Source organism: Euprymna scolopes, chromosome 40 (assembly GCF_053919585.1).
Source record: "Euprymna scolopes isolate OS-2025 chromosome 40, ASM5391958v1, whole genome shotgun sequence".
Taxonomy (NCBI): Eukaryota; Metazoa; Mollusca; class Cephalopoda; order Sepiida; family Sepiolidae; genus Euprymna; species Euprymna scolopes.
Genome location: NC_136521.1, coordinates 66,814,691 through 66,831,971, shown reverse-complemented (window position 1 = coordinate 66,831,971; position 17,281 = coordinate 66,814,691). Strand labels below are relative to the sequence as shown.

General features: G+C 32.0%; 1 protein-coding gene across 1 annotated transcript in view; it reads right to left on the bottom strand.

Annotated features, from left to right (window-relative positions):
• LOC145265593 (actin-related protein 2/3 complex subunit 1A-like) overlaps positions 1 to 17,281 on the bottom strand; it is a 47,618-nt gene that overhangs the window by 20,599 nt on the left and 9,738 nt on the right. The window contains exons 3-6 of the mRNA XM_080121600.1: positions 13,645 to 13,796; positions 7,951 to 8,056; positions 7,530 to 7,647; positions 4,796 to 4,855 (exon numbers count right to left, since the gene is read on the bottom strand). Of these exons, the coding sequence (XP_079977726.1) occupies positions 4,796 to 4,855; positions 7,530 to 7,647; positions 7,951 to 8,056; positions 13,645 to 13,796 (436 nt within the window). The remainder of the gene's footprint in view (positions 1 to 4,795; positions 4,856 to 7,529; positions 7,648 to 7,950; positions 8,057 to 13,644; positions 13,797 to 17,281) is intronic.

The window sequence follows — 17,281 nt, the reverse complement described above, 5'->3', positions numbered from 1 at the left end:
CCAGGGTCACCCATACTGGATTTATAATAACAATGGGCTTCATATTTTGGACAAGTTTCAGAAAAATCTAATGGATGGATCAAAAGTTATGGGAAGAAAAAAAAAAGTCATTTTTGGCCACTTTGGGGCATTTTTTTTTTTTACCTCTTGAGCCCTTGGGGACGCAACGGGAATTTTTGCAAAAAAATTTTTTTTTTACTGGGCACATCTATTTAATGAGATACAATTTGTGGCAAAATTTCAAGAAAAACTAATGGATGGTTATCTGGCAAGCTTCCGGAATAATGGATGCCACTGAAAACATAAATCCCTCACCAATAAATCGGACGGGACCAATAAATAAGTAAATTTACAGTACATTTTTTTTTTTTAACGAATTTCTATTCAAACAAACTGAGCCGCAGCAACGCATAGCCGGGTACGGCTAGTTATCAATATATACAAACATCTCTACTATTATAGAAAAATGTGTGTGTGTGTGTGTGAGTTCCTTCTTCACAGGTTCTGAAACGGCTGAGCTTATTTTTTACAAATTTTACACAAAGGTAATTTATATGTCTGGTAGTGTTCTTGGATATGTTTTGTACAGAAATTCATTGAATAAGTATTGAAAATATCTAATCTTAAAAATAGTCTTTCTTCACTTATAGATAAAAAAGAATTTTTACAGCGGAATATTTTATGTTATAACAGTGTAACCTTGGCCGGTGTAACATAAAATTCTCCCCTGTAAAAAAGTGGCACAATGGCTAGCCCCTTTTGAGGGAGCTAGGGTCTTCTATATTAATGAAGCTTGTGTCTAACTTGGCCTACACTTATGTGGAGGCAAACACACATACGCACACGCATTTCAGTGTGGATCCATTTTCTTTACGGGTAAAACTGTCGGGACTCGAAGATTGACACGTGTTTATGTTTCAGTGCATAATAAAAGTTCAAACTATGTTGACATAATTTTGAAAAGCAAATCATTGCGTGAAACGCATCGTTCTCTCTCGCTCTCTCTCTCTATTTCTCTAATTCACTCCCTTTCTCTCTCTTTCTTCATTGAAATATAATTTTATTGTTTTAAAACAGTTGAGATTTGCTCGCTATACGTCGACAAAATATGCTTCCTCCTTGTTAACTGTTAAATAGACTATATAGATTTTTATAAAAATGCATTTGTTGCTATTTTTATACAAGTGTTCGATTTCAGCATACCATTACTGCCGACGACAGAAAGCTGCCTGTAACGACACAATGAACACGCAAGAAGCGACGATGGGAAGATGCCTGCAATGACCACACATAATGCAACCCATGCCAGACATTTATAGCCGACGACGGATCGACCCATTTTCGTTGTGTTTCCAACATGTATCTATCGTTTAGATATCGTTTATTCCCCGGGGAGATGGTTGCGTTCCCAAGACGTTTCTCAACCAAGTAACCCTCCCGGGGAAGCGATACTCCCGGGGAGCAATAGTATCAGAAAAAGTCTTCCTTTTTTTTTTTTTTACTATAAAAGAAGACTATTTTTAAGATTGTCAAGCCCAAATATCAGCTGACGTGATACAGTAAAAAAAAAAAACAGACGGAATTTGTTAAACGACATTATCATTATTTTTTTTTGCGAATTAGTCCACCAGGCAAATTATTCCTCATAATATATAATAATCAATAGAGGATAAATTCTATAACAATGCATACGCAATTTGCATAAATCAAAATCTCATGTTTAAGCATCAACGCCGTGCATCCAGCTAGTATATATACACACACATTCAAAAAAATACTTCTTCAATATACAAATATATATCTTCTTTAAACATAAAAGCGAAAATGTATGTATGTATGTACGCTTTTCCTCGATGTCCACAAAAGGCTTCTTTCAGAGAAGCGCTCGCTCGCTTCGCAACTTCTTAAAACTTTTTATATCATCTATAAATTGTAATATCTCACAGTTAACCACGGAGCTCGCCTGTCTATTTAATTTTAATGACTTTAAAACGTTAATTATTCGACATTTCCCGCATCGGCATGCGTTACATTCGGTTTTCGGTATAAACAAAAAGCAAAACTCGACTCTAATCACAGGCCCAGAGCTAGTGGTTTAACTTCTTTTTTTTTTACATAGGCGTCGCCACTTATCAAGGCCGATAGGCCACTCAAGGATAAGGGTTAAAGAGTGTAGAGAGTCAAAAGGACAATATAGTAATCGATAGTAATGGAAGTTCGGTAAATTTGTTAACTTAAGTGGAACGGCTCATCAGAAACTTGTTCACGTTGGACTTGAAGACAACCATATTATAGACAGCTGGAAAGCAGGAAAACGGAAGACAATTCCACAGGCGTGCAGTTCTAAGAAAGAAGCTTTGATCATGGAATCTATGTTTAGGTTTAGGCACAGATAAAGAGTGGGGAAAATTATTGATAGTGTTTTCAGCTAGACGAGTGTTTCTTGTGAAAGTTTGGCGAGGGGGGGACCATAGATTGAAGCTCAGTCGAACATTTTCCATGAAAATAACGTTTAAGCAGAGACAAACTCGCAACATCTCTTCTGTGAGATAGAGGTTGCAGCGAAGAGAAAAGGACATCTCCCACCAGGCCACAAAGTCTATTTTGAACCCTATCAAGGCAGGACAAGTCTTTTCTAGCAGCTCCTGCCCATATGTGGCAACAGTATTCCATCCTTGGACGTATCTGGCTCTTATATAGATAGAGAATTGCATCAGCAGTGAGATATCTACTGGATCGATAGAAGGATCCGACCATTTTTCCAGCGGCCTTGGCAACAGATTTGGTCAATGTCGACTTCGTCATATCAGACGGTAGCTTTCATTTCGAGACGAGGGAGCGAGTTTTTAAAAACAAACAAACCGATTTATTGACCTCATTAAAAACTGTCCCGCACAAAATGCTAACTGCTGAATAGCTATCGCCGTCACGTCAATCAAAAACACGCACCTGTTTTTTTTTTTCACACTTTACTATTTTCCAACTGCACGTCGTCAAGGCTTTTTTTTCCACACACACCTACAAACACCCGGGCAACGCCGGGTACCCCTCGCTAGTTATATATAAAGTAAACCCAATCAAAGTGGTCAGATGTTTTTATTTTTTTCTGTGACTAATTAGTCACTAATTATCAAGGCCTAGAAACCACTTGAGGATAAGGCTAAAGGAGTTTGTCACTTGAACAAAGAACAACATCCAGAGAAGACTGGAAAACAATGTTCGAAAATTGGAAGGATGTTATTATTCAAAAACTTGAAAATGGTTATGTTGTAGCTAGCCAGGAAGCAGTCCTGTAGTATTTTGTTCCAAACAAGGGAAGTTTTTGGAAAGAAACTTTGTTAAAAAAATATATATATATTACATATCTACATAAGACAATAGATGTGTGTGTTTACAAATATTTAACTGATAAACTACTAGTCAGATAATACTGAAATTAACAGGAAATAGTAATCATGTGCCAAGGATGGTTTATAATGAATAAAATCTTTATTTGGATGCATGAATAACATGTATAGAAATATGTCAGCAAGTTGAAATACAAATTTGTTCATTTTAACTTGACGACATATTTCTATTACTTTTGCACATGTGCAAATTCATTCATAGCTTTGAAGTGGTTCAATTTTAAAACTTTATCTGTTGATAGCTCAAATGGTAGGGAACACAGTTGCAGCACGAAATGTCTTAGTTTCAATTCTAGCTGATGGCACGCACACCATTTTATTTTTTAAAACGTTAAATCACGACTATGATATTAGGTACAATATGATATTCACAGGAAATATGAACTGGAACAAATACATTGTGAAGGCTTCTGCAAGGAAGGTGGGTTCCATCTATTGTGCTAGAAAACTACTCACGCCTGAGAATATCCTGTACCTCTACAAGGCGACCATTCGTTCATGCATGGAGTACTGTTGCCACATCTGGGCTGGTGCATCTACCACTAGTCTCTCCCTCTTGGATAGGGTACAAAAAAGTGAAGAATGCATGTATGCTCCCCTGTGAGTGCACATTGCCCCCCTCCCCCCCACACACACACACACATTTAGCCCCAAAAGTCTCCAAGGGACGTCAAATCCTGATGAAAATGAACAAACGGTGCAATTTTAGGCCTTAACATATGTAATGGTGAGTTCTGCACGATCAAGATATGGTGTTGATAAACTTCCAGAATCCTTTATTAAGAATTACCTTCCTGGTACCTGCTTCCCTGACTGTACCGATATGCAGTAGTTTAAATGTAATGTAAACCAACATCCCCTTATGTTTATGTGGCAACATGCTTTGCATGGGGTGAACGTGACTTAATAAAATTCAATAGAGAAATGGTTTTGTAAAACACGAATTCTGCGTAAAAATATATTTTATTGTATTTTATGACGAGCTAAACTCACCCAGGATTAGCATCCTATCTATCGCTTTAATCACGAATGTGTCGTGTGAAAAAAGGACATATTCGTTTCAAGTAGCTAAGCAGTCTTAGCTACTTATACAAATAATAATCTAGTACATCGGCTTACTGAACTGGTGTTTGTGGTCAGAGTTGGTAATATCCTTAAGCGAGAGGCTTTCGGCATATCATTCCACGTTTCTACAAGCTAGTCAACCAGTCAATTATATTTTTGTAAAAGTAGCATCTCGATAAAAATCAAAAGGAAATCCACTACAATTTTCATTCACTTCAGACGTGGATTTTTTTTTTTTTTTTTTTTTTTTTTTTCAATAAAGTGAAGAAATATATCATTCAAAAATGCTGCCAAAATCAAAAGTGTCCAAAATGAAACGTTACCTGGTTTTGAAGTCAGTGGAACCACATGCCAACATTGCATTATTAGGATGCCAGTCAAGACTAGGGAGGTAAAAAAAAAACAAAAAAACTTTGAGACATTTTTTTCTTTGGTGTTTATTGTTGAGGTACAAATGAAATGCAGCACTTCAAAATAAAATTAAAAAAAACTTGTGAAAAATATTAGCAGGTTTCAAAAATTACGGAAAATAATCAAGTAAAATTTAAAAATAAAATAAAAAATCTACTATTCAGAGTTTGTGACAATCATTTGAATGAGAGAAGTGATGAGATGTAGGAACCAAATTCTCGTGGATAAAGTCTGAGAGCATTTGGCAGAGGATCAGAAGTGTTAGACTGGAGAGGTGCATTCTGTAGCTGTCAGTTCTCGGGCACAGGATCAATTTCTGCTTCTGAACTGCTCGTTCAATGCTTCTTTATCATAATCACGGAAAAATACTGAATTTCAAGTAAAACAAATGCTACATACTATTTGTGACATGACAATTGTGTAACATATCCAAAAATTACAGAAAACAATAAGTTAGAAAAATAATTATTTATGAAAAAGTTTAGATGGAGAATAAAATTGTTACATTTTAAATTACATTCTTTATTTAGATTTACATTTTAAAAACAAAAATACAGAAATCATTGATATATGTACCCATCATGGAATGAATGCCATATTCCAAAAATCACATATTGATATAGTAGTTTTTTTTTCTTTTTAAACTAAGCAAATCAAATTTTATGACTAAGCGATACATAATGATTTGATTGGCCATGATGTATACATAAGGGGAAGCAACAGACCCTAATTATCTCCCCTGGCATGTTTATATTACGCTAATACAGTAATTTCATAAATTTATTTTTTCATGAATAATTATTTTTTATACATTGTTTTTCACCATTTTTGGATATGTTACTATTTGCAACATGACAATTACGTGGCTATGCCATTTGTTTCACTTGAAATTCAATATCTTCTTCGTTAATTATAATATAGAAGTGCGGCTCGTTCTATCACCCAATCGAGATGCATGGCGTAGGGACATTTGTCTCTTGTCCATTATCGAAACTTACATATGAGCATAGTTTGGATTCACTTCAAGTACGGCAAGTCTTAAGTAAGGGTTCCCAAGTACATATAGGTATGAAATCACAAGTGGTTGATTTCTTTTAGAAATTGAAAAGACACTTGTGGGGAGTATAATTAGTGGAGGCAGAAAGCAATGAGCGAATGCTGCCGAGGGCTACATTTAGTACTCTTTCTCCAATCTATATATAAAAGTGAACGTGTCTGTATCTGTTTGTGTATCTGTCTGTCTGTGTGTGTACATTTCCCTACGCAATAACTGTCAATTTTAAGTCTACAGACTCGAAATTTGATGTACAGGGTACTGAGATTTGGGAAAATCGATGTGCTCGGTTTTCGGCCAGAAATTTGGCGATTAAGGGGTCAAAGTTCAACAATTTGACCTTTGAGAACTCTATCAAACTTCTGACAATTTTGGGTCTAAACACTTGAAATTTTAGATATAGGTTCCTTGGACATGGATCTAACTTAATAACTTGATTTGAACAAAAACAATAAATTTTAAGGGGTCATAATAGGGGTCAAAGTTTAAAAAATTGACCGCGTTTCTTTTTGGGTTTTTTTTGTTGCTCAACAAACACCTCCAGATGATTCCGTCAATAACTCTCTACTTGTCTGCTCCGTTGAGGATTGACATTTGTGTCGAGCCAAGCTTTTGATAGTAGATTGTCTCTCCTCTTAATATGAAAACGACATGGTGGCTTGTTTAGTGTTGACGGATACTTTCATAGACTCAAATGGTTAATTTAGAAAGAAAATAGGCGGGGGGACAAAAATAGAAGAGGACAAGAGAAAAGACTAAAAAGGAAAAGAAAAAAAGGAAAAGAAAAAAAGGAAAAGAAAAAAAGGATAAGAAAAAAAGGAAAAGAAAAAAAGGAAAAGAAAAAAAGGAAAAGAAAAAAAGGATAAGAAAAAAAGGAAAAGAAAAAAAGGAAAAGAAAAAAAGGAAAAGAAAAAAAGGAAAAGAAAAAAAGGAAAAGAAAAAAAGGAAAAGAAAAAAAGGAAAAGAAAAAAAGGAAAAGAAAAAAAGGAAAAGAAAAAAAGGAAAAGAAAAAAGGAAAAGAAAAAAAGGAAAAGAAAAAAGGATAAGAAAAAAAGGATAAGAAAAAAAGGATAAGAAAAAAAGGATAAGAAAAAAAGGATAAGAAAAAAAGGAAAAGAAAAAAAGGATAAGAAAAAAAGGATAAGAAAAAAAGGATAAGAAAAAAAGGATAAGAAAAAAAGGATAAGAAAAGAAAGGGTCACTTTCATAAAAGTTTTAAAGGAGTACATAACGAATGCATCAAGATGACACAGTAAGCTAGGAAAACCAACATGATATCACACAAACAGTATAATCTTGCAAGTTTGAATTATTGAGTTATTTCCCTTTTTTTTTTTTAAATCGTTTTCAAAATGGCGGAGAAGGGTCACTTTTTAGATATTCATAAAATAATTTTCTTGTTAAAAATACTACTCGCTCAATTTACATGATTTTTGGAATATGATATTTTTGTTTGCCATGGGTACACAGGCACACAAGTTTTTTGTTTTTTTAATATTAATATAGAGGGAATTTTGGATAAGAATCCCAAATGCAATAAAATATGTGCATAAAAAAAAAAAAGAACTGGATTAAATAAAACGCAAACTTACCACGTAACAGTGGAACGAATTGGTTTCTTAATATGTTTGCTCACCCACCAATTGTTCTCTTCTTCGAAATAACATACGGAAATTAGACGAGCGCCACTGCCAACAGCAAATTTATTTTCTGAATAAAAAATTTTAAAATCAAATTTATTAGGAAATTAAAATAAATCAAATTTATTGGGTGTGCAAAGAAATTAAATCAAATATATTGGGATGGGGGGAAATTAAATCAAATTTATTAGGGGAAGGGAGGAAATTAAAATAAATCAAATTTATTGGGTGTGCAAAGGGAAATTAAAATAATCAACTTGGGGGTGTAAAATTAAATTTATTGGGGGGGAGGAGGGAAAAAAGAGGAAGAAAAAAAAAAACTATTATTCGCCTTGTAAGTAAAACTTCAAAAACATTTTAATAGTGCTCTGACCTTTAGGTGACCATTTTACCACTGTTGCTGACCGGTTGATACGCAGGATGACCAGAATGGGGGTCCACTTCCCATCGTTATAATTCCAGACGTAGGCATTACGGTCCTGAAAAAAGATTAGTTCTATTTCAACATCAAATCATCATTCAGTTTAATATTTGTCTTACATGCTGGCATGTGTTGGACAACTTTTCTTTGGATGTCATTTTAATTGAGGAAAGATTTTTTATAAGCTGGATGCCCTTCGGAACAGCAACTCAGTGAGATGGTGCAGACCAGTGTTTTTACTGATACGCTATCTCTTGTTGATTGCCCACCAAGACTTAAAGAGTACTTCACCCGATACGATTGGGAAATTAGATAGGCAGAAAAAGCGAAAGATAAGGGACTACTAATTATTGATAGATTTATAGCAGCCATTCCAGAAGTGGAGAGTGGTGTCAAAATATACATTATATTCAAATTTTCTGCTGTTGGTATAAGTGCCTAAATGTAAACGCAGATTCCATGAACAAACCTTCTTTCCTAGAACTGCACTCATGTGAAACATTGTTCAATTGGCCGGCTTTCCAGTCAATTACAATATGGTAGCTTTCAAGTCCAATGTAAACAAGTTTTGTTGAGCTGTCTGCTTATATAATCCAAATTCTATCCAATCTACATCATTAACTACCACTTTACATTCGTTACATAAATTACCACTTTACATTCAGACAAAAATATGCTAGACATTAGCAAAAACAGAAAAAAATATGCTAGACATTAGCAAAAACAGAAAAAAATATGCTAGACATTAGAAAAAAACAGAAAAAAATATGCTAGACATTAGCAAAAACAGAAAAAAATCCTAGACATAGCAAAAACAGAAAGAAAAAAATGCTAGACATAGCAAAAACAGAAAAAAAATGCTAGACATAGCAAAAACAGAAAAAAAAATGCTAGACATTAGCAAAAACAGCAAAAAAAATGCTAGACATAGTAAAAACAGAAGAAAAAAATACTAGAAATAGCCAAACCAGAAAAAAAAACTGCTAGACATTAGCAAAAACAGAAAAAAAATGCTAGACATAGCAAAAACAGAAAAAAATATGCTAGACATTAGCAAAAACAGAAAAAAATAAATGCTAGACATTAGCAAAAACAGAAAAAAATATGCTAGACATTAGCAAAAACAGAAAGAAAAAAATGCTAGACATTAGCAAAAACAGAAAGAAAAAAATGCTAGACATTAGCAAAAACAGAAAGAAAAAAATGCTAGACATTAGCAAAAACAGAAAGAAATATGCTAGACATTAGCAAAAACAGAAAAAAATATGCTAGACATTAGCAAAAACAGAAAAAAATATGCTAGACATTAGCAAAAACAGAAAAAAATATGCTAGACATTAGCAAAAACAGAAAAAAATATGCTAGACATTAGCAAAAACAGAAAAAAATATGCTAGACATTAGCAAAAACAGAAAAAAATCCTAGACATAGCAAAAACGGAAAGAAAAAATGCTAGACATAGCAAAAACAGAAGAAAAATGCTAGACATAGCAAAAACAGAAGAAAAATGCTAGACATAGCAAAAACAGAAGAAAAATGATAGACATAGCAAAAACAGAAAAAAATATGCTAGACATTAGCAAAAACAGAAAAAAATATGCTAGACATTAGCAAAAACAGAAAAAAAATGCTAGACATTAGCAAAAACAGAAAAAAATATGCTAGACATTAGCAAAAACAGAAAGAAAAAAATGCTAGACATAGCAAAAACAGAAAGAAAAAATGCTAGACATAGCAAAAACAGAAAGAAAAAAATGCTAGACATTAGCAAAAACAGAAAAAAATAAATGCTAGACATTAGCAAAAACAGAAAAAAATCCTAAACATAGCAAAAACAGAAAGAAAAAAATGCTAGACATAGCAAAAACAGAAGAAAAATGCTAGACATAGCAAAAACAGAAGAAAAATGCTAGACATAGCAAAAACAGAAGAAAAATGCTAGACATAGCAAAAACAGAAGAAAAATGCTAGACATAGCAAAAACAGAAGAAAAATGCTAGACATAGCAAAAACAGAAAAAAAATGCTAGACATAGCAAAAACAGAAAAAAATATGCTAGACATTAGCAAAAACAGAAAAAAATATGCTAGACATTAGCAAAAACAGAAAAAAAATGCTAGACATTAGCAAAAACAGAAAAAAATATGCTAGACATTAGCAAAAACAGAAAGAAAAAAATGCTAGACATAGCAAAAACAGAAAGAAAAAATGCTAGACATAGCAAAAACAGAAAGAAAAAAATGCTAGACATTAGCAAAAACAGAAAAAAATATGCTAGACATTAGCAAAAACAGAAAAAAATCCTAAACATAGCAAAAACAGAAAGAAAAAAATGCTAGACATAGCAAAAACAGAAGAAAAATGCTAGACATAGCAAAAACAGAAGAAAAATGCTAGACATAGCAAAAACAGAAGAAAAATGCTAGACATAGCAAAAACAGAAAAAAAATGCTAGACATAGCAAAAACAGAAAAAAATATGCTAGACATTAGCAAAAACAGAAAAAAATATGCTAGACATTAGCAAAAACAGAAAAAAAATGCTAGACATTAGCAAAAACAGAAAAAAATATGCTAGACATTAGCAAAAACAGAAAGAAAAAAATGCTAGACATAGCAAAAACAGAAAGAAAAAATGCTAGACATAGCAAAAACAGAAAGAAAAAAATGCTAGACATTAGCAAAAACAGAAAAAAATATGCTAGACATAGCAAAAACAGAAGAAAAATGCTAGACATAGCAAAAACAGAAAAAAAAATGCTAGACATAGCAAAAACAGAAAAAAAAATGCTAGACATAGCAAAAACAGAAAAAAAAATGCTAGACATAGCAAAAACAGAAGAAAAAAATACTAGAAATAGCCAAACCAGAAAAAAAACTGCAAAAACAGAAAAAAAATGCCAGACATAGCAAAAACAGAAAAAAATATGCTAGACATTAGCAAAAACAGAAAAAAATATGCTAGACATTAGCAAAAACAGAAAAAAATATGCTAGACATTAGCAAAAACAGAAAAAAATATGCTAGACATTAGCAAAAACAGAAAAAAATATGCTAGACATTAGCAAAAACAGAAAAAAATATGCTAGACATTAGCAAAAACAGAAAAAAATCCTAGACATAGCAAAAACTGAAAGAAAAAATGCTAGACATAGCAAAAACAGAAGAAAAATGCTAGACATAGCAAAAACAGAAGAAAAATGCTAGACATAGCAAAAACAGAAGAAAAATGCTAGACATAGCAAAAACAGAAAAAAATAAATGCTAGACATTAGCAAAAACAGAAAAAAATAAATGCTAGACATTAGCAAAAACAGAAAAAAATAAATGCTAGACATTAGCAAAAACAGAAAAAAATAAATGCTAGACATTAGCAAAAACAGAAAGAAAAAAATGCTAGACATTAGCAAAAACAGAAAGAAAAAAATGCTAGACATAGCAAAAACAGAAAAAAATATGCTAGACATTAGCAAAAACAGAAAAAAATATGCTAGACATTAGCAAAAACAGAAAAAAATATGCTAGACATTAGCAAAAACAGAAAAAAATATGCTAGACATTAGCAAAAACAGAAAAAAATATGCTAGACATTAGCAAAAACAGAAAAAAATATGCTAGACATTAGCAAAAACAGAACAAAATCCTAGACATAGCAAAAACTGAAAGAAAAAATGCTAGACATAGCAAAAACAGAAGAAAAAATGCTAGACATTAGCAAAAACAGCAAAAAAAATGCTAGACATAGTAAAAACAGAAGAAAAAAATACTAGAAATAGCCAAACCAGAAAAAAAAACTGCTAGACATTAGCAAAAACAGAAAAAAAATGCTAGACATAGCAAAAACAGAAAAAAATATGCTAGACATTAGCAAAAACAGAAAAAAAATGCTAGACATTAGCAAAAACAGAAAAAAATATGCTAGACATTAGCAAAAACAGAAAGAAAAAAATGCTAGACATAGCAAAAACAGAAAGAAAAAATGCTAGACATAGCAAAAACAGAAAGAAAAAAATGCTAGACATTAGCAAAAACAGAAAAAAATATGCTAGACATTAGCAAAAACAGAAAAAAATCCTAAACATAGCAAAAACAGAAAAAAAAATGCTAGACATAGCAAAAACAGAAAAAAAAATGCTAGACATAGCAAAAACAGAAGAAAAAAATACTAGAAATAGCCAAACCAGAAAAAAAACTGCAAAAACAGAAAAAAAATGCCAGACATAGCAAAAACAGAAAAAAATATGCTAGACATTAGCAAAAACAGAAAAAAATATGCTAGACATTAGCAAAAACAGAAAAAAATATGCTAGACATTAGCAAAAACAGAAAAAAATATGCTAGACATTAGCAAAAACTGAAAGAAAAAATGCTAGACATAGCAAAAACAGAAGAAAAATGCTAGACATAGCAAAAACAGAAAAAAAATGCTAGACATAGCAAAAACAGAAAAAAAATGCTAGACATAGCAAAAACAGAAAAAAATATGCTAGACATTAGCAAAAACAGAAAAAAATAAATGCTAGACATTAGCAAAAACAGAAAAAAATCCTAGACATAGCAAAAACTGAAAGAAAAAATGCTAGACATAGCAAAAACAGAAGAAAAATGCTAGACATAGCAAAAACAGAAGAAAAATGCTAGACATAGCAAAAACAGAAGAAAAATGCTAGACATAGCAAAAACAGAAGAAAAATGCTAGACATAGCAAAAACAGAAGAAAAATGCTAGACATAGCAAAAACAGAAGAAAAATGCTAGACATTAGCAAAAACAGAAAAAAATAAATGCTAGACATTAGCAAAAACAGAAAAAAATAAATGCTAGACATTAGCAAAAACAGAAAAAAATAAATGCTAGACATTAGCAAAAACAGAAAAAAATAAATGCTAGACATTAGCAAAAACAGAAAAAAATAAATGCTAGACATTAGCAAAAACAGAAAAAAATAAATGCTAGACATTAGCAAAAACAGAAAAAAATAAATGCTAGACATTAGCAAAAACAGAAAAAAATGCTAGACATTAGCAAAAACAGAAAGAAAAAAATGCTAGACATTAGCAAAAACAGAAAGAAAAAAATGCTAGACATAGCAAAAACAGAAAAAAATATGCTAGACATTAGCAAAAACAGAAAAAAATATGCTAGACATTAGCAAAAACAGAAAAAAATATGCTAGACATTAGCAAAAACAGAAAAAAATATGCTAGACATTAGCAAAAACAGAAAAAAATATGCTAGACATTAGCAAAAACAGAAAAAAATATGCTAGACATTAGCAAAAACAGAAAAAAATCCTAGACATAGCAAAAACTGAAAGAAAAAATGCTAGACATAGCAAAAACAGAAGAAAAATGCTAGACATAGCAAAAACAGAAGAAAAAAAAATACTAGAAATAGCCAAACCAGAAAAAAAAAAGCTAGACAGTAAAAATATTCTTGCAATCACACTAGCATCTGCTCCATTAATATCACCAAGTTAACAAAACTTCTGGACAACCTGAATAGCTTCATCAGATATACTTTCTTTATATCCAAATTGTCATCTATCTTGATTTTCTTAAATTTTAAGACACCTCGTATTTGTAATTCTATGAGTTTTTGTTTTTTTTAATTTGAAATTTCATCTGTGAAAAAAACAATTTTCTTACCGATCCGCATGTGACAATTCGGTTACTGTTAGGAGCCCAGTCGATGCTAGTCACTCTCTGACCATGTTCCGTCATTGTCTCATACTCCTGCCAGCATCCACCGGTCTTTCGGTAAACTTTCACCTCGGTACTGTTAGACGACAAAGCCAATTCTGCAGTAAAAATTAAATCCTTAAGAATTAAAAACGCTACATAGAAAAAAATTTAAAACATCATCTTATGTAGGTATTTATAACTATTTTTATAAGCTGTTTGGTAAATGGACAGCATAACTTTGGGATTATATTCTATGCATGTAAAGAGGTCTCTGTATGGAATTTGTTTTAGGGATCTGAGTAAAAGTAGGTAATATACTTAACTTCAGGTGTAGTTCTACCTGAAGCAATGACAATCAGTTGCTTCACTTTCATTGTTCTTCAGTATTTCTATTGTGAAATGATTTATTGAAATAAAATATAAGAAAATTGACATTACTGAAAAGTATACAATAAAAATTAACAAAATTATAAAAAGATAAAAATGACAACTAGTCTTTTTCGATAATTATCTGCAAGAATTCCTGTGACGGTGGAGAATCAAAAGTCAACCGTTTTGGGAAGATTACGTATTGGATACATTTTTTTTTTTTTTGCGTTTGAAATATTGTTATTTTGATTTTAATTTTATACTTTCATAAACATTTCATAAACATTTATTTTATAAATTCAAATAAAATAACTTTTTTCAAATTTTTTGATTAAAAGAACAAAAAAAAAGAAATATCTTGTATAATTCTGTTAGTTTTTATTGTATACTTTTCGGTAACGTCCTTTTCTTCTATTTTATTTCAATAAATCGCTTCACAAGAGAAATACTGAAGAACAATAAAAGGATAGGAACCGATTTGCCTTGTCACCGCTTCCAGTAGCAACCACACTGGAAGTTGGGAAATATGTAAGTTGACTATAACCAGAATCTGTTAGTACGATAAAACTATGATTAAGGGGAGATAACTCCTTTTGTTTCAGGTGGAGTAATCTTGTCCCTTCTACCTCTGTTATGAAAATTCTCACATGAAAAAGACAGCTGGCAGACAGCAACAGAAGGTGTTAAATGGATAGATTACACCCCCCAGAAAACAGCAATTCTTCCCCCTTTGTCATCATTCATAGAATGTGAGGATCAAAGGACCAAAAAATGGGTGGAAGTTGCAAAAAGTAAACCAAAAGGTTCAGGGCCGCTGCGAAAAAGGTAGGCTCTCTCTACCGTGCTAGAAAACTACTGACACCTGAAAGTATCCTGTACCTCTATAAGGCCACCATTCGCCCATGTATGGAGTATTGTTGTCACATTTGGGCTGGTGCATCTGCTGCTAGTCTCTCGCTCCTAGACAAGGTTCAAAAGAGAGTCGCCAATCTGATAGGCCCTGAACTGGCATCTAAGCTTCAGCCTCTGTCCATCGACAAAACGTTGCATCCCTCTGCCTGTTCTACAAGTATTTTAATGGTGAATGCTCTGACGAACTGCAGACACTTGTGCCCCCACGACGTAGACACCCTCGACAAACCCGATAGGCAGCTAAATCCCACCCCCACACAGAGATCCCTAGATGTAAAAGATCTTTCTACTCCAGTAGTTTCTTCCCTAGAACCGCTAGACTGTGAAATTCCATTCCAGGTCCCTGCTTCCCTAACTGTACTGACATGCAGGAGTTCAAGTGTAACGTGAACCGACATCTTGCTGCCCAAATCCCAACATAGTGCCCCAGTAGTTGCTGCCCCTGATAGTAACCCCCTACACCAAAGTGGCAATATGCCTTGTTTGGGGTGAAAATGTAATAAAAAAAAATTTTTTTAAAAAAAATCCTATTAAAAGTTAAAGAAATTCTCTTCTTTAATTTTTAATATCAGTGATTAAGATTACAGGTTCTCTTCTTTGCTTCTAAAAATTAAATTTGCATACAGAAGATTTTGTGTGTGTGTGGGGGGGCACACCCCTTATTGCATTTGTCGAAAGATTTTGGCCAATGACTGAGGTTAGCTTTTAAGAATATACCCACATACATTATCCGTGAAAAAAAAAAAAAAAAAAAAAAAAAGAATGAAAGCCGTGTTTGGGTTTTTATAGTACATGCAAATTTTCGACAGTCAATATACTTGCTTCTTTGGTTAGCTGAAAGAAACTGCCGATTGGAAATTTGGTCAAATCAAGAATTTATATGTAAACAAACATTCACTGCCGCTGCTGCATGGAATACATTAAATCTGAACATTTAAAACAAGTTTGACAGACAGTAAATGGAAGATCTCACAGAGAAGCGTACACAAGTGCGGAAATACTTCAAATTACAGACTGACTTACAAGTACACATGGTTGCATCTAAAAGTAAAATTATTAAAACCGAAAAGGTTGGGATGTAAAAAAAGCGTACACAAGTGCGGAAATGCTTCAAATTACACACCGTCGGATATAGTTTTAGGTCATATCCAGGACCAAATAGGATTGGAGATTACATTGCCCGAAACGTTGTGAAAATGATGATCAAAATGAGAATAGGAGTCTGAAGAATCCAAATATGAAAAATAAATTGTTCTAAACGTCAACATTCCTCCCAACCCAAAATAATCTTATTCCTGATTAACCCCAAAAGAAAGAATATTACAACAATGTACCTATATTCTGACTGAGGAAAAGCTAAAAGAAAATATGTCATCTTTATTAATGTGTCCTTTGCAGTTTCGGACTTTTAGCTGAATACGTACACTGACAGCCCCCATTACTTGTGTTTCATTTTCGTAAGCAAGAAATTAAAAGTAAAATTTGGAAGATTTTCATTGCAATTTTTGCACGGGCATGTAGACAAGGTTGTAATTGTTGTTCACGGTTCATACAGATTTTAACGTCCATTTTCAGGGATCGTTCAAGACCTTCTCCAGATAAAATTCAAGTTTTCAAAACAATTTGATATATAAATATAAAAATCAAAAAACTTAGTAATTGACAACAGGAAAAGTCATTTAAAAAAAGACCACACATTAACAACTTAAGCTCACTACTAAACAAACTGTCGATTTTATTATTCAGTGATTTTGAATCATTTTTATTTCATACTTAGATTCACTGATCAACTTATGACCAAGCCGGATTAAATATTGTCTTCCCCATTGTGAATTCGTCTACATTGCATTTGTTTTACATTTTATTTCACTTTAACTACATTTGTAAAGTACATGTATACCATAAGGTAGTTTCATGATAAAGGGATGTAACTCTTCCATCAGCAATATCGGAAATAATACAACGCAATTTCAGAAGAATGTACTCATCTAAATTTTATTTTTAATATATAAAAATATTTTAATAGTATTTTAATTAATATTTAAACAATATTTTTATTTCAATTTTTTTTAAATATATAAAAAATATTTTAATTGTATTTTAATTAATATTTAATATTTTTATTTCAATTTTTTTTTTAATATATAAAAAATATTTTAATTGTATTTTAATTAATATTCAAACAATATTTTTATTTCAATTTTTTTTTTTTAATATATAAAAAATATTTTAATCATATTTTAATATTTAAAAATTATTTTATTTCAATTTTATTTTTAATATATAAAAAAATATTTTAATAGTATTGATTTCGATTTTA